The 25951-nt window shown below is 44.3% G+C and overlaps 2 protein-coding genes across 2 annotated transcripts in view; one reads left to right on the forward strand and one right to left on the reverse strand.

Moving 5' to 3' along the window:
- Snd1 (staphylococcal nuclease and tudor domain containing 1) overlaps positions 1-25951 on the forward strand; it is a 431831-nt gene that overhangs the window by 297395 nt on the left and 108485 nt on the right. The window lies entirely within an intron of this gene.
- Lrrc4 (leucine rich repeat containing 4) overlaps positions 22185-25951 on the reverse strand; it is a 54688-nt gene continuing 50921 nt past the window's right edge. Inside the window, exon 3 of the mRNA XM_005402364.2 lies at positions 22185-24608. Coding sequence (XP_005402421.1) covers positions 24535-24608 — 74 coding nt within the window. The 3' untranslated portion in view covers positions 22185-24534. The remainder of the gene's footprint in view (positions 24609-25951) is intronic.

Consider the following 25951-nt stretch of genomic DNA (forward strand, 5'->3'; position numbering starts at 1 on the left):
TTTTTCCCACACTGTGGGTTGTCTCTTCACTCTATTGGTTATTTGTCTTGCCGCGTCCCTGTGATGAATCTCACTTGTTCATGGTGTATAATCTTCTTGATGATTTGCTGCATTCTGTTTGCCAGTATCTTACTGAAGATTTTTGCATATGTTCATTAGGAGATTTACCTGTAGTTCTCTTTCTTAGTTGGGTCCTTCTCTGGTTTGGTATCAGGGTAATGCTTGCTTCCAGGAATGAATTTGGGAGTATTGCTTCCCTTTTGATTTCATTAAAGACTTTGAGAAGTAGTAGTGTTAGTTCTTCTTTAAATTTCTTGTAGAATTCAGCAGTGAATCCGTCAGGGCCTGGCCTTTTCTTTGCTGGTAGGTTTTTAATTACATCTTCTATTTCACTGATTGATACTGGTAGGATTTTTTTATCTTCTTGGTTCAGCTTTGGTAATTCATATGCATCTAGAAATCTGTCCATTTCTTGCATTTTCCATCTTATTAGGATATAAGTTATAATCTTCTGGATTTCTGCAGGGTATGTTTTGATTTCATCCTGTTCATTCCTAGTTACATGGATTTGAGTCTTTTTTTTCCTTTTTTTGATAAGGGTTTGTGGATTTTATTTAATTTTTCAAAGAACCAGCTCTTCAATGCATTGATTCTTTGTATTTTTTTTGTTTTACTCTCCAGCGCATTAGTTTCTGCTCTAATCTTTGTAATTTCCTCCCTCATATGAGGTTTTGGCTTCGCGTGCTCTTCTTTTTCTAGAAGTTTGAGGTTCACCATTAAGTTGTTTATCTGTGCTTGCTCCATTTCCAGACATGGGTATTCCCTGCTATAAATTTCTGTCTTAGGACTGCTTTCATTATGTCCCATAAGTTATGTGGTATTGTCGTTATCATTTAATTGTAGAAACTGTCTAATTTCTCCTTTAATTTCATCTGTGACCCATTGGTTGTTCAGGAATATGTTATTTAATTTCCATGTGTTTATGAAGTTCTTGTGGTTCCTCTTGCCATTGATTTCCAATTTCATTGCACTATGGCCTGATAATATTCATGGGATAATTTCAGTTCCTTTGCATTTAATTATGGCTGTGTATTTTTAGAATCAGAAGATTTTGGTCAGATTGCCGCCTCTCACATCTCATCTAGAAAATACTTAAGTATCTATGGTGCATACGTCACGTGATTGCCATATTTGTTCCCAGGCATTAACCGTGAATTGCCCCAGTGTGAAGATAAGCGATGGCAGTTGTACATCCTGCTTCTCCGGGGAAGCTCCTGCTTTCAAGTTCTAATTTCAGGCCAGGTGTGAGGCTCCCTGGTCTTTTTGATTGAGAAGATACCTTTGTAGCTGTTTGGGGGCTTCTGGTAGGCCCAGACACTTCCAGGGGTGAGAAAATCCAGAAGTAACACTTAACTAAGGTCATTTCCAGGTCTTTCTGGGAGTGTATATGTCTCTGGATTTCGGTATGTTTGCTGCCTGCCCCTAGATAGAGGTTTTGATAGTCTTATTTTATCTCAGATTTCAGCAAATAATGGGTGAGAAGTATGCAACATGGTTTGTTCACCTCCAAGCATTTCTGTGGTTTAGTGGCACTCCTGAGACTATCAAGGATTCCTTGATGAACTATAAATATTGGCTGAATTCCAGCCTGCTGGTAGCTGTAGGACCACAAAAAGGCCAGTGCTTCCCAGCATGCAAGCTACAAAGCGTGAATGACAGCTAGTATCCCAGAACCCTGCTTGTCTCGTGTCTTGTGGCACAGGATTTCAAAGGAAGGCTCTTGTTTTTTTTCTTTCAACTTTGTGCACTGTTGTTGTCATATTTGCTCTTCCTCATCCACTTGCTGTCCCATCTTCTGGAATTTTCATGGGAAGTGAATACCACATTGGTACATGTACTTGTCCTCATTGATTATGTCTCTTTGAACTTTACTAGGCTGTTCCCATTCCTCAGTAAATGGTGGTGGTACTATAGCAGCAAGAACTGTCACAGTAATGGTACACCACTATTACTTTTGTACCTCTTAGTTGAGCCTTTTGCCCCCTTACTATGGCTAGCCTTGTGAGGACAGCAAGGAGATGTTTACTTTGTAGTACAGCAGGAAATATTCAGTGTAGTAAAGTTGGCGTAGAAAGCCTAATTCGAGGTGAATAAAACAGGTGAAAGAGGAGTTGGAAATAGTTTAAAGAAAGTTGATAATAAAAATTCAGCAGATGAAAAGAAATTGGAAGACTTTGTTTCTCATACAGATTTTGCTGCTTCCAGGTGACCTTAAACAAGGCCATGCATGTGTGTTTGTCCCCACTTCCCCGAGTCTCACTATCTGCACTTTAATAGACTCCACCCCCGAATTGTTAGTGCAGATTTATAATCCTAGTTCTGTCACCGTGGCTTATATTAAATGGTTGCTGGTATTCTTTCAAGGCCATGATCTTATGAACTCTTCTCCTTTTACATTTTGAGTTTGAAATCAAGTCAGCTGATCAGTAAATTGAGTTGATTAAATTTTCGCTGTAGCATAAATGTAATCTGTATGAGTAGGAGATGACAGCTTAGAAGTCAGCCTGTGTCTTACCTCAGTTCATCAGATAAACACTCTAATTGGATGACAGAGCTCAGTTTTAAAGTGTCCTGAGCTCAGAGGTGAGCTAGCCAAGGTCTAATGCTGATGCCATCGATCCAGATCTCAGAAGGGCAATTAGGGCCCTAATGAGATGGGACCTTGGGCTTCTGGGATGGCACCAGAGAGAAGTTGAGGAGCTGGGCTGAACTGTCTCATCAGCATCTTTGGGGCATACTGCTTATTCAGGGTGCACCCTTTGCTCATGTCTCCCAGATGTTTATGCAGGACCTGGGCCCATCGTCAGCCAAATGCTCTTATGTTCCTAGCCCATTGCATGCAGGGATTGTACATTTGTCATGCTAGCCAGTGGTTTTCTAGGATTTGCTTTTCTTTGTCAGGTTTCAGTTTTTAAGGCTATAGATTCAAAGGCATTAGCTAAGAAACACGTAAATTTAAGTCTATTAGAATACTAATCTAATTTGACCACTTTGCATATGTGGTATATTAAGGGTTCACCTTTAGCAACAGCCCAATTAGTAATTGCCAGTACTGCTGTGTACACTGTGAGACTGTTCACAGTTGCCATGAGAACCTCAACTTTTGTGTTCCCTGACTCATTTTACATGAACAGTGCAAATGTAAAGAGATTTAAAAGAGAAAGATGAGAAGACCAGAAGCTGGCGAATAAATGAGCCCTCTTCTCTCTTCAGTCACTTTGAATGATAAATTCTTAATGCTCATTCAGTTTTTCCACCTCTTATGCCCTCGTACAAGTTTGTTTCCCCCAGATCCTTAAGAAGGAAGTAAAACAGTTTGACCTTTATTTGCATGAAACTTAAAAGCGGTTCAAGTTCAGTACTTAACAAGAAGATTGCCTTTAATGAGCCAAGTTTAAAGGAGTTGGATTTTAATCTCTTAATTGTGTACAAGATGAGATGCTTATACACAGTGAGAAAGTTTACAGCTTTAACTATTACATTCAGAACTGAATCACTCTCTTCAGTAGACAAAGGCTGCATGGGTTTCTTTTATTTTGTTGGGTTTTGGGGGAGGTGGGGGCAAAAACACATCCCATCCTGAGCACGTGCCTGTCTGTAGAATCTTGAATCAGAAAAACATCTTTTACTGGGCCCAGAAGTCATCCTCTCTTGTTTTGGACTTGGTAGAAGGCCCTTCCTGTTCCAAACCCTGCTCCTTCTCTCTTTTCCCAGCTCCCTCCTCCCCAGGATTTGGCCCAGCGCAGGGTCAAGTGCGGGTTAGATCCTCCTCCAAAGGAGGAAAAGGTGCTTCCCTCAGCCTTTGTCAGCACAATCAGCAGCTGTGTTAGTGAGCTATCACTTTGTTTTTCCTGTCCCTTGTTACTTGATGGACCTTGTGTTATGCTGAATAGATGATAAAGAGGCTTATAAAGAAGGAGCCCCCCTTCCCCCGCTCAGCTCTCACCCTCTCATCTGTGCTTTAAAGACTATTGGAATGCTGAGTCCAAAGAACTTCTTGCTTTGCACTTCTGAGCAGAATGTTTAAAGGGACTCCACTGGGCTCCTAATGAGTTCTAGGACCTAATGTGCTCCAAAATGAGGTTTCTCAGACTTGTGTCCTGGGTCTAGAGTAGAGCCAGTGGGTTTGTATTTTTCACAAGTTATGGTCATATTGACAGTGGGAGGGTCTGGCCAGTCTAGATGGGGAAATTATGAACTATCCATCACACACACAGACCCCTACGGGCTAAGAGAGCAGGGTGGAGGTTTTTTGTTTTCATCTTTTGTTTTGGTTTTGTTTTGTTCTTTAAGACAAAATCTCACTATGTAGTCAGGCTGGCCTGGAACTCGCTGTGTAGTCCTGGCTTGTCCTCAAACTCACAGCAATCCTCCTACCTCAGCCTCCCAAGTGCTGGGATTACAGGCGTGCACTACCACACCTGGCAAGTAGTTTTGGAGCCACTCCCCACCTATTCTCAGTTTAGGCTCTCTCACTTGCTCGGTATGTGATCGTCTCCACAATCAGGGGAGATGCAATAGTGTCATTTTGATCAGCAAATCATCCGTGTAAGGTGCCTCTTATTGGTGACTCAGTAATTACATGATCCAGCCAAGATCCTAGCGGCCCTCTTGAGCCAAAATTTGATGAGTGATTTGAATCCTGTCCTTGTGAATGTTCATCTTCTGGGAAGGCCTCAGCCTTAAGACATTTTAGGGTATGTGCTTGAGCCAGCAGAGTACGTTGCTTTCCTTCCCATCCATGAAATGGAAACTGTTATGTCCCTTTCCTCCCATCCAGCCTTTGCTTGCTCAGAGATGCTAGGCATCTTAGGCTGGTCAGTTATTACAGCCACCTCTTGGAGCTGTGTCAGAGGCCTCCTCTCTTGGCGCCTGTGGTCAGCGCAGACATGTGTGCACAGCGCAGTGGTAAGTAGTGCTTGGCCCTCAGTGGGAAATGCAGGCGTTATGTTCAGTAACAATGCTAGTTGCTGATTAAGTCTCAGATGCATATAAGATTACAGACTCTTACTAAAGATGCCAAACCTCGTAACCATTAGGATGGCTATTGTCCAAGAAACAAGAAGTTAGGAAATGGTGGTGAGAATGTGGGGAAATTGAAACCCCTGTAAACTCTTGGTGGGATTGTGAAATGGTGCAGCCACTCTGGATAACAGCATGGAGGTTCCTCAAAAGCTTTAAAAATAGAACTGCCATACAATCAAGCAGCTTTGCTTCTGGGTATATACTCAAAGGAAATAAAGTCGGCGTTGCGAGGAGATGTCTGCACTCTTGTGTTCATTGCAGCACTGTTCACAGTGGCCAAGACAGGCTAACAACCTAAATGTCCATCCAGGGATGAATGGGTAAAGAAAACATAGTATATAACATACAGTGGCATGTTATTCCCCTTTCAGAAAAGGCAGGAAATTCTGTCAGCAGCAATCTGGATAAATCCATAGGACATTATGCTAGGTCACAGAAGAACAAGTATGGCATGTTTGCAGTGATCTGAGGTAGATACAAGAGTCACGCTCATAAAAACAGAAGAGAATGAACAGTGGTTGCCGAGGACTGGGAGGATAGGGAAACGGAGTTTCTCTTGGTGGACCTAACATTTCAGTTACACAAGATGAATAAGTTCTAGAGATGTGGTGTACAATATCATGACTGTGGTTAATCCTGCATTGTTTTACATTTCAAAATATGTTAGGAGGGTACACTTCATGTTAAGTGTTCTTACCATATTAAAAGGGAGAAGGAGAGTCTGCTTCTGAAGCAGAATTCCTTCTGGGGCATAAAACTAATTTGTTTGGAACAGAATCTAGTGGTTCAAAGCAGGAAATGGAAATGTGGGGCAAAGTGGTTAAAGAACGTGCCTGAGATGCAGGCCTTTCATAAGTTCTGTTCCCTGCTCCCCTATGGTGGTAACTATGGGATCCTCAGCAAATGGCCCTGGGTGTTATCTTTTAGCCCTGAAAAAGCAAAAGGGCTATTTTCTGTAGCTGAGGATTCTTTCTTTTCCGGATTCTGTTTGAGCCTGCGTGTTGGAAAATCCACATTTGCTGGTGAAGGTGCTAGGTCCTATTTATCCTGCCTTTCTTGGTTTAAGTACCACTTTTTCCATAGGGTCTGCTGACCATTCCCCCACATTGTGTTCCCAGAATTCCCTGCAGTTCTCTTACCTTACATTTCTTACTTAACATAAGCCTTCTCCAGCAGATTCTAAACTGCTCTGTGTTATTTGTGTCTCTTGTGTCTCAGGATACCTCTGTGGTATCCCCTGTCTGACAGTCCAGGCACGTAGTAGGTACTCAGTGATCTTGTGTCAAGTACCTACTTTTGAAGCCACCATTTTTTTTCAGTAGAAAATAGAGAGCAAGATAGTATATTCTTACATACAAGTTCTTTGCTTAGAAGCTTCTAATGTTGCTTTCTATTGAATAACCTTTCTAAGATACTCCCAGATTTTTGTTCTTTTCTGTAGTTGTGTTTGTGGCATCAACATGAATTTGTAAAAGCCTCAGGAGCATCCATTCTACCTCCAGGAATAAAGACCGCACATAAATAGAGATCATCACTTATTTCCAAAGGGCAGGCAGCAGCCACATAGGCTGCAAATTGATGGCACCAGCTTGGGAGCAGGAGTGAGCAAACTTCTCTAAGAAACTATTAGCTTTAGGCAGACAATTAAGAACTCTTAGCTTTCTTGTATTTTTTCAGGCCCTGTGGCCTTAGCAGTCTCTGGAGATCCCTGAGCAGATCCCTCAGCCACTGAGGAAAGCAGCTATGTTAGGTTTTATGGCTATTTGTTGTAGCTTTCTGTGCTCATAACTTATTATTGACATGACAGTTTACAACAAAGTAAATTTTTTCTGGAGTTGCGTATCAAAATTCAAAGTGTCAGATATCCAATATTTTGAGGCCAGTAATTAGCTAGGACATTTTTACTTATGTAGATGCCTTGTAAAACATCTTTTCTCTATCAACAGACTCTTGACCATGTTTTGTTCTCTGGGAGACTGTAAACATGTAAGAAGAGCAAGCAGAGCACACCTGGGACAAGGGTTTTGCCTACCTCACCTGCCAGCCCCTGGCTTCCGCTCGAGGGAACGGAGGCATTGTATGTGGGCGCCCACTTCCTCCCTCAGATTTGGGCAGCCACAGCTTCTCTTTCAGTGATTCCTCTTCTGAGCATCCATAGTTTTAATTCTTTTCCTCTTTCTTTATGCTGCTTATCTTACTTTTCCTGGCCCTAATTTTTTTTTCTTCTCTTGCTCCCTAAAAGTGGAAAGGATGGCAGGTGGGAAGTGACTTTTTTGTGCGTGTGCTGAGGATTGGACCCCCAGCCTTATATGTGCTCGGCGTGCCCTCTACCACTGAGATGCACCAGTTGAAGTAGATGTGTGTGTGTGGACTGACCACGTTTGCAGTCAGGGTTTTCATATGGATTATTCATTTCATCTCCCTCTCTCGTTCTGCTCCTTACTTAATTTATTTTCATACTGACACTAATTGGGAATAAAGAAATACCGAGTGAACAGGAAAGTGCTTTTGATAAAGTGAGAATTTTCCTTATCGCGTCCATCTGTGAGTCCTTCTCAGTCAGATTTGAAGCTATTGGAAAACAAGCCTTGTTAGTTTTCATTTATCCGGCGGCTGCTTATCCAATTTGGCAATTATTACTTCCTCCCCTGTCTCTCTCTCCTGCTGCTCCTCTTGGCCTTTTCGCTATTCCTCCTCCACCACAGGGAAGGAGAGGGAGAAGGAATGCATTTTAAACACTAAATGTAACTACTTATCTCTAATTTCACCAATCTTAGTAACCTTGTGGCAGTTTGTAGGTTTGCGATGGGCAGATTTACGTATAGGAAATTATATTAGCAGTTTTCTTTGGGAGATTAGAGCGTCTCACTATATAGTTCAGGCTGGCCTTAAACTCACTGTATAGCCCAGGCTGGCTTCAAACTTACAGTGATCCTCCTGCCTTAGAGCAGAGGATCCAAGAGCTAGGATTGCAGATGTGTGTGCCACCATATCCAGCTACATTGGCTTTTTTAAAAAATCCATTATCAAAAAAAAAAAAAAAAATTATCCGGTCTGCAATCATAGCCCAGTGGTAGAGCACATGCTTAGCATGTCTGATCCCCTGGGTTCAGTCCTCAGTACCAAATATTAAAAATAAATCTTAAAATAAGTTAAAACTCTGCACGCTTGGAAACATAGCATCCCCTGGCATTGTGGGCCCGGCTGATAGATATGGACCAGAAAATACACAGGACGGCTAGACCAGGGCCTCTCAATGCAGTGAGCCTCCAGAGCTCTCTGTACTCCTTCCCCTGCCTTCAGTAAGCATTCATTGAATGTGCTGTAATGTGGAGGCAGAGCTGAACAAAACAAAAGCCCACCTCAGTAACGTAACACTGGGGTTTGTATAGAAGTACTAAGTGCTAAAGATCCTACCTGTGGAAATACGAATCTTCCCTCCTCATACAATGGAGAACTGTAAGCCTCCATGACAGCAGAATGCTGTTACCTCTTCGGATAAGATGGCGGGCCCTCTCCCATTTCTGTTTGATTGCTGGTTCTCGGGGACCGAATGGGGGGACCACATTCTCTCTGCTCTCACGTCTTCAGCTGTGTGTGGAGCCGCCGCCTTTCTCTTCCCCTAGAGGCCCATCTTCTGTGTGACCACTGTCCAAGAGCTTTGTGTTTGTGTTGGCAGAAGCTAAGGTCTAGAGAGCAGTATTTCTTGTGGATTAATTGCTGAAGTAATTATATTGTAAAATAATACGCATGATTGATACTTAATATATCCCTCTCTGGGGAGCAAAGAGGTTCATTGATTTAGAGAGATGAATCAGTTGCTTGTTTTAGGAGCAGAGCTTGGTATGAACAGCCAAGCTGATGGTCTGGACCTACAGGCAAGATCAGGTGATAGGAGGTGGGGACAGTACAACCATCATAATCCAAAAGGCTATTGCACCAGTAAGTGGTCTTTCAGTCAGACCCCAAGAAATTGCAAGTTTAAGACCAGGCAGTAGGCTAAGAGAACAAGAATGTGTCCAGGGCTTTTGTACTGAGCTACATCCCAAGCCCTCTTATTAATGATTGTTTTTTATTCTGAGACTGACTTTGTTTGTCTGTTTCTTTGTTTTGAGACAGGGTCTCGCAGTATACATAGTTCAGGGTGGCCTTGAACCCACTGTGTAGCCCATGCTTGCCTCAAACTCTCGGTGATCCTCCTGTCTCAGACTCCCAAGTGCTGTGATTACAGGCATGAGCCACCACACCCAGCCCTGAGACAAGGTTTTACTAAGTTACTGAGGACCTTGCCTCCTAGAATGCTGGAATTACAGACACATGCCACCATATCCAGCTTGTCCTGTCCTTTTGTTCAAAGTCTGGATTCGTTCAGTCTGAGTCTCCTGCGCTGCGAAGGGTATTCTACTAGAGAACCTCCTCTCCTGGCCTTTTGCTGCCACTGTTGGCACTGGTTCGAAGGAGTCTGGCTAGAGAGCAGTATCTGGCAGCTCTGTAAAGTCCCTCCCTCTTCTTTCTGGTTTAGCAGGGCACATGTAGCCTCTCTGTGTGGGTGGCAGCTACATAAGGAGGATGCCTTATTTATTTTGGGTCCAGAGCTTGCGTAATATGCCTGTTTAACACCCTCCTAAAAGTGCTTTTCAGCACATGAGCAAGTAACGAAGCCCACTAAAATCTTGCCTTTTCTGGGCACAGTGGGCTGTTTAAGGTTGTTCCCGCTGCTGTGTGTTTATGGACAGGAGCTGGAGTTATGACATTTATCTCTGTTGGTTAGGGCACTGATATATATCTGCCTGCACCTTCCCTGGAGAGCTGCACCTTATCTTGAGAGAGAGATGAGAGTGCTCCTGTAACTCATCCTGCCAGCCAATGGGACTGTCATTGTGGGGAGACGTGTCCCTCCTAACCAGGCCTGGCAGGAGTAACAGCGAGGGGGAGGGCATGGTTACACATACAACAGAGACTTTGGTGGTAAAATTGTCTTGGATTAAAATAGGAGAGAGTGAAAAATACAGCTCCTCCTAAGCCTTCTTCCAGGCCGTGTTTTGACCTGGTTCTGGCCTGTCCCTTCCTTGTCCGGAATATTCATCCTCAGGACCCTTGTGCTCTGTCTTCCTTGTACAAGGAGAACCACTGTAAGCTACACATCTGCTAATGTCGTTCCTCTGCTTAGAACTTTCCAGCCTTCCTTTGCTTTCAAAATAGGCATTTACGGCCTTCTCCGATCCACACCCTGTTCATCTTTCTAGCTTTGCTACCCGTGCTCCCTCTTCCTGAGAGCAGAGGCACTCCAAAGGTCCAGAGGAGCCTCGCTGACCTCAGACCCTACCTCTTCTTTCTTTCATCACCACCAGGCCCCCAGCATGTGTATGTCCTCTGCAGCAAATCTCAGTCTCACACAGGATTATATGTTCCTGTTTCCAGCACTACACCAGCCTCTGTGTGCCTTGTTCATTTCTATGTGCCAGTCCATAGCTCCATGTCTGGCATGTGGCAGGTATTATATCTATAAATGCCTATTGAATAAAGAGTTCTGCATACCAGTTCCCTGCCCCCTCTGCTCACACTTTCTTCCTTCATGAACATGTATGCTTTCTGAAATCCAGAGCCAAACATCAGACAACAAGATACATGAATGTTTTCACAGGAACAAATCCATGCTGGGGAGGAAGGTGCATTTGTTAAATCAAAATTGGACAGTCAGGGCAGTGAGTATCTGTTTGAGAGAGGTTGGGCTTTACAGAATGTCTGGAAGTTCACTAGAGAACGGGGTTGGAGTGGTCAGGAGAGGTCCTGCCATCGGCCTGGTGCTTCAGCAGACCCTCCAGGGCTCTTTCTGGGTCTGTCAAAGATTATTACCACCTGCTGTGAAGTTCGAAGGATAGAAGCAAAGCAAACTTTACGACAGATGATTTCCTCATCACCCCAGGCCTGAGTGCCGATGTTCAGGCAGCTTGGTGATCCATGTGTACACTGCAGTGCGTGCACGCGGCTACTGCCAGCTCCTCCTGGACACTGTCCTGGTTTCTTAATTTTACCACACTTCAGCCATCCCTCTCTCCCACACTGTGTAACGTGTGAGAAAGCGTGGTCTGGGGAGCCAAGGATTCCTGCCTTTCTCGTTCCCTGCCATGTCCTCTGCGCCTAGAGCCTTGCCTGGAGCAGGCGTTTACTCTGCAGTGACCATTTCTGAGTCTGCTCTTCATTGTCCTGGGTCCAGGGGAACACCAGATTACTAAATTGTGTGACCCTGTAATTCTCTCCCCAGCTCCCCAAGAAAACAAGCCCAAGTATAGTTTCTCTTCAGTGGTATCTTGCAGTGTGGTCCCTGTTGCCTCTGAGCCATGGGAATAAAGAAGTGGCAGTGCAGGGACCATGATGACATCCTATGGAGCCAGCAAAGCCGCCCTTGGCACTTGGTAAATCACTAACTCATGTCCTTTCCTGCAGCATTCCTCAGCCTCCTGATAAAAAAAACATGGCCCTGTATGCACGGTGGCCAGTTAGATGGCATAGTCAACGGAAGAGTGCCTTTGAGAAATTTCCTCGTGATAGGTGGATACCACAGCTGCTATCATGTTACTTCAGAACCGAATTGGCAATATAACCCTGTTTCTGACCACTGTGCTTCTTGGGAGGATATTGTTTCTACTGCATTTGGGCCTTTTAAAACAGCAACACAGGGGGCTGGGGATTTAGCTCAGCGGCAAAAGCGCCTGCCTGGCAAGTGCAAGGTCATGAGTTCGGTTCCCGGTACCGGAGAAAAACAAACAAACAAAAAAAAACAGCAACACAGTGAAGGTGTGTCCTCAGGAGCTGTAACTGGACTAGAGATTTGAAATCTTTCAGAGCACGATTTCTCAGGACTGGAAGACTAGGAACTATATGAGGGTGATGGGGATGATCCGCAGCTACGAGGACTGTGGTCAGCTGCGGCAGGGGACCTAAAGATAGAGTGGACTCTGTGGACCAAAAGGCCCCAGTAGAACCTCCTGAAGGACCTATAGCAAAAAGCCTGCTCAGATTCAAGATTCAGGTCAGCTGTTAGAAACTTTGTCCCTTATCAAATCACACAGCAACTTAAGACAAAACTACTCTCAATGGAATGACACTTCCTGTTCACCAAACCTATTGCATGCTTTACAGTAAATGATCGGATTTAATACATGGAATAACCCTGTTTTCATTTTAACTTTTAGCCCTGTGTTACTAGGGAGGAAACTGAACTCAGTCATCTGCGTGCGTGGCACTGCAGGTATGTCTTGCACAACCACACGTGGTGGCCCTGAGAGGTGGAACGCGAATGGACCTTGGGCCGTTTTAGTTTACCTTGAATACCAGGGTTCCAAAAAGGCTGAGCGTAGAGTCCTGTAAGGCTGGAATTTGTGGTCCCTATAGAGATTCAGGCTTCTTTGTGGAAGCCTCTGGGTTAATGTGACATGTCCTCTTCTGTTGACGCTTTTATCTCATTTTCACCCATGCTGCTCTGCCCAGAATGTCTGCTCCTTCTCTGTGGAGCTCTCCCTGCTGCATGTGGAAAGAAGCAAGTGACGTTCTCCTTGTCAGCAGCTGCCTCTGCATCCCTCCTCCCAGGCCTCTGCTAAGATCTATAGATAGGGGCAAGCTGCAGAGTAGTAAGCCACCGCACAAGTTACTAGGGATGCGAGCATTATAGAGCCAGTGACTTCTCTGCCCCTGAATTCTCTGCATGCACAGAAAAAGGGCCTGCGATCCAAGCTGGGAGTGTAGGGATGGAGAGAGCACACAGCATGCTTGCATGTTCGCCGATTGCTGCTCTTATTACAGTTCTAAGCAGTGTTCAATTAGCCAATTAATAAAAATGAATATGCCATTGGAAGCTGCATTTGTGTGGGGCTTTTTGTTGCTGTTGTTAAATTGGCTAATTTAACAGCATCCTAGGATGGTAGTGATGGTAATAGCAGCAGCCCACGAGTTCAGGAGAAGGTGGGGTGACTCTCTCTGGAGCCTTCCTAGGCATTGCTGCTTGCCCTGTTCTTCACTCTGGGAGGAAATAGGATAAACAGTAACTAGACATCCACTGGCAGTGGCCCTCGGGACTCCGCAGGGAGCTCACCAGATCTGCATGGCTTCTGGGGATGCCATGTAAGAGCTTTCCTGCATATTACATTACTGTCATTTTGCTCTCCCCATCCCTTCATGCAAACTGTCTATGTATTTATTCATCCCAGGATGCCATTCTGAAAATGGCTTTCCATTTCCTGTTTAGTACAAGCTGGGTTGTCACTCTGGCCTGCCTGCACCTCCCTGTGTTTCTGCTCTCCGTTCATGCCCTGCTCCTGCTTCACTGCTCCTGGGTTGGGCCTTTTACGTGGCATGTTCTTCTTCTGGGCACCCCCATGGCTCTACACATTAGGACCCTTGGGCAGATGCCATCTGCTCGATAAGGTCCCCTTTACAACTACCTCCAACCTGTGCCATTTTTTATTTTCCTCCCTAGCACTGTCACCTTCTAACAGAGTGTATATATTTTACTTGTTTTTTGTTTGTCTAGCTCTTCACCACCATGTGACGTTCCAGTAACGCAAGGCTTTTTTCCATTTTCTGGGTTGTACTGTGTGTATCCCCAAATTGCAGAGCAATGCTTGGCACATAGCAGGCACTTGATAAATATTTGTTAAATGAATGAATTCAAATTAATGGTCAAGGTACTGCCCTATAGTATGGCAATGTGGAGAGATGTGTCATAAATGTAGGCTTTCGTTTCATCTTTAGTACTTAGCAGACAGCAGCTAATAATAGGAGTTTGTTCATGTTTTCATTCCTTCCTCATCTCTTGTCCCCTGCCTCTCGGACTCACCTGTCTTTTCACTCAGGAGAAGTAGATTTGTTGTCCCATCTGCAGCCCATTTGCCCTCTGACAATGACTGGGTGGGAAGAGAAGGGCCAATATTGTCATTTCTGAAACAGACACCTTGTTTTTCTCAAGATTTGGGGGGCAATTCTCATTATTGATTTCCCAGCCATACCAGCAAGCATAGGCAATGCCTAAGACGGCGCATTATGTGGTGCTCTCCACATTAGCATACCTGGTCCTTTCCAGATGCTGAGAGCAGCACCCACCATTGTAGCAGTGAGAAATGACCCCCCCACATATACACACACACACACACACGCACACACACACACGTCTAACATCCCGTGGGGGTTGATGCTGCTTCTCCTTAGGAACCTCTCATCTGTAGTAGAGTAAAGAACATTTTATTACAGTCATCTAGAAAGAAAACAGTTTTGTCTGGGAGCATTGAGGCTCCAGCCAAAGTTACGTAACAATGAATGAATAGTGAAGTCCCAGTTGGGCTGGTTATGTGATTATTTCCAACTATGTTCTACAGCTCCAGAGGCATCAATAACTAAGAAAGTACACATTTACTCTGTATTCACGATGATCCTTCTCTGTGGATCTGTGAAGAAAGAAATGGACCAGGTTGCTATCTATATTCAGATCTTCTCTGAGCGATTCTTTAGGAGGGAGATCAGGGGCAGACTCTAGAGCCTTGAAGGGATTATATCCGATGCTGCGGTGTTCTGGAGAAACTGGAACGAAAACTTGACTTCAGCACTCACCTGTCAGCTGCCCAGGAACATCCTGACGTGAGGCTTATAGGAATCCCAAGCTAAGTTAAGTCTTCAAAAGAGGGTTTTTGAAGACCAAATGTGACCCTTTCCTTCCCAGCTAGACTTGGGAGGCACAGGTAGATCTCTGGCAGAGTGTTCCCCCAAACCCAGAAAGTCAACCTTCCCTCTTCCTGGCATGAGAGGGCATTGATGAGATGTATCCCTGTCCTGTTGGACCATGAAACCCCACTCATATTTGGGCCCTCTGTAGATTTTCCACATTTATAGCATTTTCTCCAGACAGTTTATTAAATTTGTAGATAATACAAAATACACACATTTAGTACCTACTTTACACAATTAAAACTGCTTGGTTAATATAGAAAGATAAAGTTGTAATACACTGTGGTTCCCCATTATCCATTAAGGATATTTTCTAAGATCCTTAGTGGATGCTTAAAGCTATGGGTAACACCAAACCCTGTGTATATTGTGCTTTTTGTCTTTATATAAACCTACCATAATGTTTAATTTATTAATTAGGCACAATATGAAATTAATAGCAATAACTAATAGCAAAATAAAATACTGAAATGATATATCATGGCAAAAATTATAATAAATGTGGCCTTTGTGTCTCTTCCCTGGAGTACTTTTTTGTACTTTCACCTTTTCATTAAAGTGAAGGACTTTATAGTATCTCTTTGACTTATTGGAATTGCCAGCATTGCTGTCCTGCACTTTGGAGCCATTATTAGATAAAATGGGGGTTACTTGACCACAAGCACTGTACTACCGCCAAGAGTCAATCTGATAACCAGTAATGACGGCTAAATGACAAGCACAGGGGTTGGGGGGAGCGCCATGTAAGATTTCTTTTCCCTACCCAGAGTGGCACGCCATTGAAATCTTAGGAATTGTATATTTCTGATACTTCACTTAGTATTTTTGGACCACAGTTGACCATTGGTAACTGAAACTATACAGAGTGAAATTGTGACAAAGGGGAGAGAACTGTGTGACCTAAGCATATTTCTCAAATATTCAGTGGTACATTTTATTTTCATAAAGTAACTACAAGTAGTGTTTTTTTATCTTTCCAAGTGAAACTCCATGACAGCAAGACCTAGATTGTGGCATCTTTATTCAGAGCTATTTGAAATGCAAACTGAGACTTGAGAATAGAAGAAACCTCAGAATGATAGCAAAACAAACAGAATTAAATTCTTGATTGAGCATTTGCTACTGTAAAAACACGTGCCAGAAGCACTTGTTTGCAAGAAAGGAGGAAAGAAAGCAGAACTTAAAACCAAAACAACCAAAATTTGAATACTACTTCACCATGTGAGATTGTTTAATCAGCCTCATTTTCTTCTGTTGCCATCATCAGCTTCTGTTTGTTCTGAGGCTTCATTTTTAGTATCCTCATGGGCTTATGAAAGCACAAAGATTGCCTGGGTTGGAACGCGCTTCTCTACCATTTTCTCAACCAGAATAAATCGATGCAAATGCCAGTGTCCACTTCCTCACCAGGCCTCTGAGACCTAGTTGGCATCAAGTGGATACAGGTTTTCAAGACAGGTGAAAATCAACAACCTCGCCACCCTTCTGCAAGACAGTGGTCCCTTGCAAGGCACAGGGGATCTTGCCATTCCCTTTGAGAGCCGATCAGAGCCTCTTAATGCCTCTTCTGTGAGTGGCAGTAATTGATCCTATATGTGTATTAATATCATATTGCATAACTTAAAGAAATTACTGTGTTTTAAGTCAGGATAGCTACATTGGTACGCATGAGTTATGTCTGTTCTTGTTGTTATTAAAAAGAAAAAGTAATTCCAAAGAGTTCTAATATAAAGCTGAAGTACTCTTTGCATAAGAGTGTATGATGGATTCTCTCACTGCTTAGAATTGCTGGGCTAGAAGGAAGATCAGGAAAGGGAATGAATATAGTCAAATAAATTAAGCCTTGAAACCCAAATAGTGCTGTGTAAGCAAGCTGACTACAAATCAAACAGGGAAGTGTTTGCTAAAGAATACGTGATCTAAGTTAAAGCTGAAGGAAACCAGGCTCTTCATACATATGTGTATATTTCTCTTGTCATGTGCATAGAGTTGCTGCATTTCCCTTGGTGTCATACTTCTTTGGCAAAAAAGTATCATCCATTCATGAAGAAAAGAACTGAAGGCACATTTCCCCCCAATGGCAAGATGTAGTCTCCATCAAATGTTTGGCAACAGAAGGCAGGGAATGTATGGTTTTTCCATTTTTCTATCTTTTAACTATCGCTGTATTTCTGAGGTTTCGTTTTTATTTACATATATTTAAATTCACATAAGTTTTGTTTCTTAACACTGTCCTGGAAGGTTAATTGGGTCATAATGATCAAGCTCCATCTGTTCCAGCCCCATTCTGAAAAGGAGCTCTGGTGTAAGGATAGCTTTTCTGATGTGTATGTTGAAAACTTTTCAGGCACTTCGTTTTGTAGATGAGGAAACAGACACATGAAATGGAGTGGCATCGTCTTCTGTCACAAGCTGTGTTCACGGCACAGCAGGGGCTTCATCCATTAGTCTGTACCCTCTGCAGCAGTACTGTGGCATAACATGTTCTTGACTTGCCTTTTCTGAACAGATAGTTCTCACCTCAGCCAAAGCTACATTAAGCATCAATTCAGATGACACTGTAATCTCTTGGAGTCCATACAAAACTGTAGAATAGAATGTATTTTCTTCCTCCTTAGAACCTCAAGTCAAATCAACAATTACTTTCTAGTTTATTCTGATTGCATTCTGTTTGATCTATTTTTCTCTAAGTTGTCAAACAGCCTTAGGCCAAAATCATTGTTCTGACCTAAACAAGGAGATTAGGGCAGCACTGTTCTAAGCTGTGTGAAAATGCAAAGCATGGACAGGGTGTAGCAATTGCCAGCATCAGATGAAGTATAGGTGGCAGCTGAGTAGAGAGTAAGACAGGCTGCTTATTTCTCCAGATGGGCACTGGAGACATTCGGGTGGGAGCGTTCTCTCTTTGTGGGGACGCTCCGAGATGCAGGATGTGTCACATCTTGGCCCCCTCCCAAATGCCATAGCACCCTTCTGCCATCGGAAATACTGGGAGCACCAGTGAGCCATCTTCTCAGTTCTGCACGTATTCCTCGGGCTTGGTGCACAGCCCTCAGGCCTGTTGGCTGGAAGAAATGTTGGAGAAGACGAGGTAGAAACCAAGGACACACTAGGAAACAGTTCTCTGGGCTTAGGAGCCGGCGCTCTCCCTAAGCAGGAGCAGTAGTTATTGACAGTGATGTCCAGAGAGAAAACTTCATGCCGCCCTGATGCTTCATGCACAAGTTCGTGGCACGAATGGGAACAGTAAAAAAACTGCTTGCCAAATTATGGTGGAGAAAATGATCAAGGAATATAATTTCTGCTTTCATGTAACTGTCACTTGTTGCCATCCATGCTGTATCTTTCCCAGAGCATGAATAACTGCACTTGATTGACTCCTTCCTGAGTTCCCAGCTGTTGTCTGTTCTTCATGCTTCACAGACTTCCGCCAGGAATACACGCTGGGATCCGGGAGATGCAGGCCCCTGCTTCCTGCTCGGCACCCTGCCTCTGCTGGCTTATTCGTCCACCACCATGCTCTCGCTCGTGCTGTGTCCCTGCCCTGGTGCTGTGAGGAGCAGAGGCTATCCCTGTTACCATTTAACAAGTGCAAACACCAAGGCTCAGCAAAGTTGTTACTTGGCCAAGGTCACACTGCTTCATTAAGGATGGAACTGGCACTTACTACTCCACCATTTCCTCCCTTTCCTTTTCAGGGACCGAGGGAGGAGACCAATTTGATTTGTCCTCTTTGGATGTCAGAACAATGTGTCTTTTTTTACAAGAATATTTTAAGCTTTTCAATTCCAATCTTCCATTGAGACAAGTTCTTTATTCTTCTGCCAGTGAATTGTGACCTCCTGTCAATCAAATATCTCTGTCTCTCTTTAACCCACTCTACTCTTGGCTTTGTAAGTTGTCTCAGCAACACAGAGACTGTGGTCCATGTTGTCTGATATGTTTATATAATGGGAGAAGCTCTTCCCATGGCAGTAGAAAGTTAAAGATTTTTGTAAAGTAGGGAGAAGTTATAACATAGCCTACTTTTTACTTTTTTAGCATTCTGAATTTCTGTTCAGTAGGTTTGATGATTAGACATTGACAGAAGAAAGCTGTGATAATACTTCTCAGAGAGATCACAATTTTAATTAAAACTAAATCTCACTGATAACATGATAAGCTGTGTTTAGATAGTAGTTGTACACAGAATGGGAATAATTTTTTTTTGATGTTCATGAAATTATAACAAATTGGTTGAGACAAACAGTACATAGGATGCAGTTGTGTTTTCTGAGGTCAGATCTTTTTCTGGCTTCAAAACAAGAGCGTAGCAGGAGAGCTGATCTTGTGTTCTCCCAAATACAACTGGAAAACTGTGAGGGTGGTATATTGATATCCCCAGCACTTCTGACAGCAGAAGGATGCTGTGGCTTTCCACAGAGGAGCCAAGATATTAAACCTCCACTGGTTTGTGAGACATCCCATATAAGGAGGCAGTGCCCTACCCTAAATACCTCTTGTGTCCCCTGTTGAGAAATGTGTGGAACACAACCACTTGATGGTTCTCAGGGGGACTTCAAGGTCGTGCTTGCTTTTACTCCCCCTCCCAAATGCCAGGGCACCCTCTGTCATTGCAAACATGGGAGTATTAGCAAACTACTCATTGCAAACATGGGAGTATTAGCAAACTACATGGTTATGCATGCATGTGATCCTCCAACCAGTTTTTACTCAATTCTTCTGCTTAGACCTAGGGTTGCCACTTCCGCAGGGCTTTCTCTACCTTGTCTGTGCTCATGTGGTATCTGCCCTCACATGAGCTCCCTGCCTTGTAACTCTTCCTTGCTCTGAAATTTTGACACTCCCTCAACTTAGTAAATAGACAGTGGGTTTGGTGGTCAGATGATCATCCTTCCTTAACCGCTGAGTCCTGAGGATGAGCATCATCTAGCGCGACTGTTTCTCTAGTCAGGCATTGTAACTGCCTTCACCCAGGGCAGGAGGAGAAGGCAGGTGTTGGGTATCTTCCATAGATGGCCAGGCAGAACTGGCCATGCTATGTATGATTTAATAGACAGGATGCTGTTTGTGATCGTGACTACACCATTGTACCTAGAGAATGTTGGCAAAGATAATCAAAGGTTCCTTAACAATTCCTGCTTTGGAAATTCTATAACATGTCCCTTTCTGAGAGAGGCACTTCAGTACTGTTCATTACAGATGTGGGTTTTAGAATTGCAAGTGTAGGTTCAACTTTACCTTTATAAGCCCTCCTTGCTGGGGCAAGTTGTTTAACCTTTCTTTGCATTAGTTTTTCATCTGTAGAGTGGCTCTAAGCTTTAAATAAAGCATAATACATGTTTTTTAAAAAAATGCTCAACCTCATCGGGCATGGTGGCTCACACCTGTAATCCCAGCACACAGGAGGCTGAGGCAGAAGGATCATTGTGAGTTCAAGACCAGCCTAAACTGCATGGCGAGACCCTGTCTCAAAAAGACAAAAAAATGCTCAACGTCTAATGCCCAACACAACAGAAGCTAACACTCAAATTATAGTAATGAGTGTCCTAATTTCTTCTTAAATACTCCATCTAGTCTCTTACCTTGTTTAAGCTCCTTTTAACTGCATGTGAGCCTAGCTATGATATTACCAACTATTTTCTAGTATGTTTTTTAAAAGACCAGCATAGAAGGGCTGGGGATTTAGCTCAGCGACACAGCGCCTACCTGGCAAGCGTGAGGTCGTGAGTTTGATTCCTAGTACCGGAAAAACAAAACAAGACAAAACAAAAGACCAGCGTAGCTTATCAGATTCTCTGTTTGCTCAGGGAAAGACTACCCAAAACAGATTTCTGTGGGATAAATGAGACAGCCTGAGTAAGGTGAAGTGCATTCACCCGAACTGACAAGATTTGGTGGAAAGAACACCTGCCTGTCAAAAGCTAGGGCTTATAAACTGCTTCATTGCCATATTGCCGTGTGACTTTATATAGGTCATTGAACTGTTCTAATTTCCATGTCCTTCCTCTGTAAAAAATTAGGAGTTTGGGATAAACAGTTTATCACATTCTTTCCAGCTGTGAAATTTTTGTGATTCTGTGAATGCTTAGGTGATGCAAGAAAATGTCTGTCCTGTTGTTGCCTTTGTTTTTAGACTGCAGACCTAGGAACGAAAGCAAGCAGTGTGGTTTTCTTTCTCAGGCCTTCCAGGAGGTCCTAGGTGTCGTGGAGTTGTAGTCAAGGATGTGTATTTTGCAGGTGCTTTGTATGTGAACACATACTAAACCATGCCACGCGTTCTTCGTCTTCTGCCGAGCACTTGCTGTTACTTCCTTTCAATTTTATCTTAACCTTGACCCCTGGCTTTTGCCTTTTGGAGTCTTTTTTGTGCTTGTTCTCAGAGGTGATATATTAAATAATAAGGTCTTCGGTGCCTTCACCCAAATGTGCACTGTCATCACCTGGCCATTGTCACGGGCCAGAAGACAGTGGATTTGATGCGTGGACTCATTCCTTCCTCCAGTGAATTTTCACTTTCTGAGCTTCTTCCCAACCCCAGGCCACCTCCACAGGCCGCTTGGAGTTCGACTCGGAATTGTTCAAGCTGTAACTCTGCCGTGTGACTCAGTTTCTTTGCTATGTCAGTTGGTTGCTAATCTTTATACAAATCTTAGAAAGCTACATCTCCCCCTGCCTCACCACTGGGGGATTAAGCCCAGGGCATTTACACTAAGCTACATTCTCACCTACCTGCCCTTTTTAGTCTTGTTTTTGTTTTTTTTGTTTTTGATTTGGTTTGATTGGTTTAATTTGGTTTTGTCTTGTGTTTTCTTTTGTTTTGTTTTCAAGATACAGTCTTGCTAATTCTCCAAGTTGTTCCAATTGGACTAAAACTTGTGCTCTTCCTGCTTCAGCCTCCTAGAGTGCTGGGATTACAGGTTTGTGCCAGCACACCAGCCTAACACTCTAGGCTTTCTCCCTAGAAAATGCCAGATAGGTGAGGAAAGAAAAAGGATCAGAGAAAGAGGGCTATGAAAAAGCATCATTATTCAAAAAAGCAAATTGTTTAATACATCTGACATGACTGCTGCAGGAGGCAGTGGGTAAGGGAGAGTTTTGGTAGTCAGATCTTAAGGGTTGGAAGGACCTTGTGTCAGCTGTTTAGATTGTGTCTCATAGATCAGTTGTTGGTTACTTTGATTCATGGCCATTATCAGGGAATAATTAACCTGAAGAAGGTGATCTGTCTTCTTTTCAGAAAATCCATGTTCACTCAAAGATTGTGGTACAGTGTCATCAGGTTCACAGACACTAGCCCCTGCCCCTACACCATCCTTGACTTCTAAGGTAGGAACTTCGGAAATAATAGGAAGCAATAAAAGATGGATGAGGCATGGTGTCATTTTTGTTTTAATTTTAGGTATAACATACACAGTAAAGCACACATGTCTTGGGGATACAGCTGGATGAATTTTTGTGCAGATTGCACACCTCTAAGTAACTACCACCCACGTGAAGATAAAAATATTTCTGTACCCAGCAGTGTCCCTCATGGCCCTCTTAAGATAACCAGTACTCTAACCTCTGTCACCATAGTTTTACCTGTTTTGAACTTCAAAAATGGGATTATCCAGTTTGCCAACTTTTGATTGTGAAATTGATCTGTGTTATTACATAATATTAGCTATAGCAGAAGGTTCTCCTCTTTTATTGTATTATTTTAAAAACTCAGTGGCTATAAAGTAGCAGTGTAACTGTGGAGGCTAGGTTGGAGAGGGCCCTAACTGAGATAAAAAGGTGGGTGATGGTTGCCGTTGACCTGATGGGAGATGTGGCAGACCGACTTAGGCTGCAAAGTGGAATGACAGTGAGGAACTGCTCAGAAGGAGTCTTTGAATGCATGGAAGTTTGTTGGTTACTTGGTAATAGAGGATGAGAAAGAGAGAGGTCAGTTTTCTGGCGTGTATATAATAAAAGGTTTGATGAGATCAGTTTAGACACCTTAGGTGTTAGGTGCCTGTGCACATTTGCAGGTCTAGGTGAATTCAATAGAGAGGTCAGAAACAAAGATTAAACCTTTGAGCGGCATCAGCTGATAATGGAATAGGAAGCCCAGGGAGTGACTGTGATTGCCTAGAGACAGAGTTTGGAGGGAGAAGCAGCCAGGAGACGGCCACTGAAGAGCTCCAAGTCTTCGGGAAAAGGGGTGGAACAGTGCAAGCAGGAGAGACCCAGGGAGAAGGGGTAACAAAGAAGTCCCGCTGTGAAGGTGGGGTGGACCGCAAGAGCCTTAGGTCAGAGCTGTCTCCTGATCCTTTGGAAGTAGAGGCTTGAAGCTACTACCAATGGGGAGGTCTTGGAGAGCACTCGTCTGCTACCCAGCCAGCCCCATTCACTGCCCTTGTTTCTGACTTGGTTTCTCTGGTTCTCCTCCTCCTGTGTGTAGATATACGCCTGTCTTTTACAAGCAGCTGTTAGATTCTTATGGGAGACCATGTTATTCTTCTCTTTGCAGGTTGAAACCTAGCTGGGTGTACCTTCTACATAGTAAGTCATTAAGTGTCCAAGTTGCTTTTGTTTCTAAGGCAGCCCTGAATTAAGTGACCTTCCCTGATGAACCCACTGGGGCCTCCTTGGGCTCTCTCTTGCTGAAGAAGCTTGTGCTCAGCCACCAGGCTGTATGCCTGCCTTCCTGCCTTTTGGCAGGGAACAAGAATGAGTTGAAAATCCGTCTTTGCAGAGTCTCAGGGGCAGCAGAACCACCTCTCAGAACGTCGCTGTCCTCCAGCAAGCGAGGCGGCTTCTTCCCTTATATAAGATGTGTGTGTTCTGGCAGGGAAATGCTGCCTGAGTGAGTATTTAGCAAAAATGATTTGTGTGGAGTTATTTTGAGACCCCAGGGGAGGGAATGGCAGCCAAACCCTGCAGTATTTTAAACCACATCACTCATCTACAAAGATTAATATGCTACCGCATCTCAGCCAGAACATTGGTAAAAGGGAAATAAAAATGTTAGGGCCCCCAGCAAATTATAAATGCCAGTTCTCTCTGTCCACACAAGGTGATTTCGGTGGTTTGGATCAGACTTAGTACCTTAAGACTCTCATACTCTTTCCTGATCCCACCTGCTCTGCAGGTGCCAGGCAGATGGGGGTTGCCTTCTGCAGTGATGGCCTGGCTCTCCCTGGAAGAGCAATTTGATGCCCCTCTCCCTGTCTGCAGGAGGAACAAGCAGGCTTCAAATTAGAGAAGTGAGCCCTCGTGCTGTGGAATCCCGGGATACTGACCCCTAGTGAGTGAGCTTCTGGAAGTTCCAGGCTGGCTAGGAGAAATGCCCTGCAAAGCACTCACCTCTCCTTCGGACTCCAGCACGAGCAGCTGTCTGCTAAGGCTGCGTGAGTTACAGAACAGAGGCCTTTCCAGCTTAGTGACATTAGGGGAGACAGCCTCCATATGAAACACTTCTCTTGTTTTTGTTTTCTCATCTCTGTTATGCTGTGAAGTCTGCCTCACTGCTCCCCGCCTGCTTGCTGACAGCTGTCCTCTTTGCCATTCAGGAGCTGGTGTCTCCTAGGAGGGCGGCTGGGGTGGAAGCGGCCATCTTCTTTTTCTCCCCAGCCCACAGGTGTAGCCCAAGCATTTCTTGTGTCTAGAGATCTAATTGCCTTGTGAACTGGTGTGATCCATCTGGGCTGTAGCGTGTCCAGACCTTGATAGATTGCAGGGGGCAGAAGCCAGAAAGAAGAACATCTATCCAGGACTGGCCACTCTGATTTTGCTTTGTTTTATGTTTTTAGAGGACATAATTACTTTAATGGCAAAACCTATGGAAACAAAAACATATCGTTATATCAAATAGACAATCAAAACCATATGGCTTCTCAGATCCCCCCAAATTCCTACAAGGACATGCAGCCCTACATGTTTGTTTATAATTTAGGCACTTCGTTGTAGGCCTCTTGCATATACCCCAGCATCACTGTAGTAGGGAGATGTGGACAGGGGCACACACAGCAGAAGCATTGCTTGTACGTGTGTGTGTGTGTGTGTGTGTGTGTGTGTGTGTGTGTGAGAGAGTGAGAGAGAGACAGACAGACAGACAGGAAGGGAGGGAGGGAGGGAGATCAAATCCCCTCTGCATCTCTGAGGAGCCAGTAACTATTGTACTCAAAAGAGCTTCAGGTGACATAGTTTCTTTCTGTTTGTGACACTGGACGAGAATGACCTGCAGAGAGTGGGGGTCAGATGCCATGGAGCAAGAACATGGAACATAAGGCCAGCATCTACCCAAGCATGCAGGTTGGTAAAAGAGATCAAGTCTACGCCCTGGGGCTCCGGAGGCGACCAGCCAGGGTATATGCACCTCCAGGTCCCTTGCTGAAGCACGAGTGGCTCCTCCCCTTCCCCGGGACTAGACGCTCCGTAAGTACAGCTGAATGGGCCATCTGGGCTGCCGCTGTTCCTCTCCACTTCAGATAGTGGTGCCAAGTGTTTGTGCCTCTTGATACTGCAGTAGGCACCACTCGAGAGCTGGGGTCTTTAGGATGCTGCTGTCTCCTACCTTAGGCTCCTTGATGTGATTGCAGGCCTCAGAGAGCCCGCTACCATGTCTTTAGCTCCTCCCTTCTCTCTTTCCCTCCTCTTCATTTTCCCCTCCCCTCTCTGCTTTGCCCTCTCTCCTTGGATTAAAGCTTGTACACGCTCTGTCTCTTCCACACACACACTGGGGCTTCTGTGCACACTGAGCACCATCATCAGGGTATGTGCTCAATCGAGAGCTTCCCCTAACCTCCTGGATGCTCTGACTACTTCTCCTCTGCCCGCCCTTACTAGGTAGGAGGCCTGGTTTCGGCGGGCTCCCACCCTCACTGCCCATCAGGAGTGGTGCTGTGAGTACACTGGCGCTGACATTCATGCTGAAAGATGGACACAACCTAATGGCTCCATTAACCTTGCTGTGTAGCTGCAGGGAAACCAGAAAGCTAGTCTGTCAGCCACCTGGTTTTCCCTCCCGGTCCTCCCTTCTCCCTCTTTCCAGTGGAAGCTTGTACCCGGTGTCACAGTTCAAACCTAGGTTCCTCGGTGCCCTGTTAGCATGTGATGACAGTAGCTGCTAACCCTTAGTAGTGTACCCCGTGCCTTCCCTGTCCACTGGCACAGAGGTGAC

The sequence above is a fragment of the Chinchilla lanigera genome, unplaced genomic scaffold (assembly GCF_000276665.1).
Source record: "Chinchilla lanigera isolate Chin_1 unplaced genomic scaffold, ChiLan1.0 scaffold00078, whole genome shotgun sequence".
Taxonomy (NCBI): domain Eukaryota; kingdom Metazoa; phylum Chordata; class Mammalia; order Rodentia; family Chinchillidae; genus Chinchilla; species Chinchilla lanigera.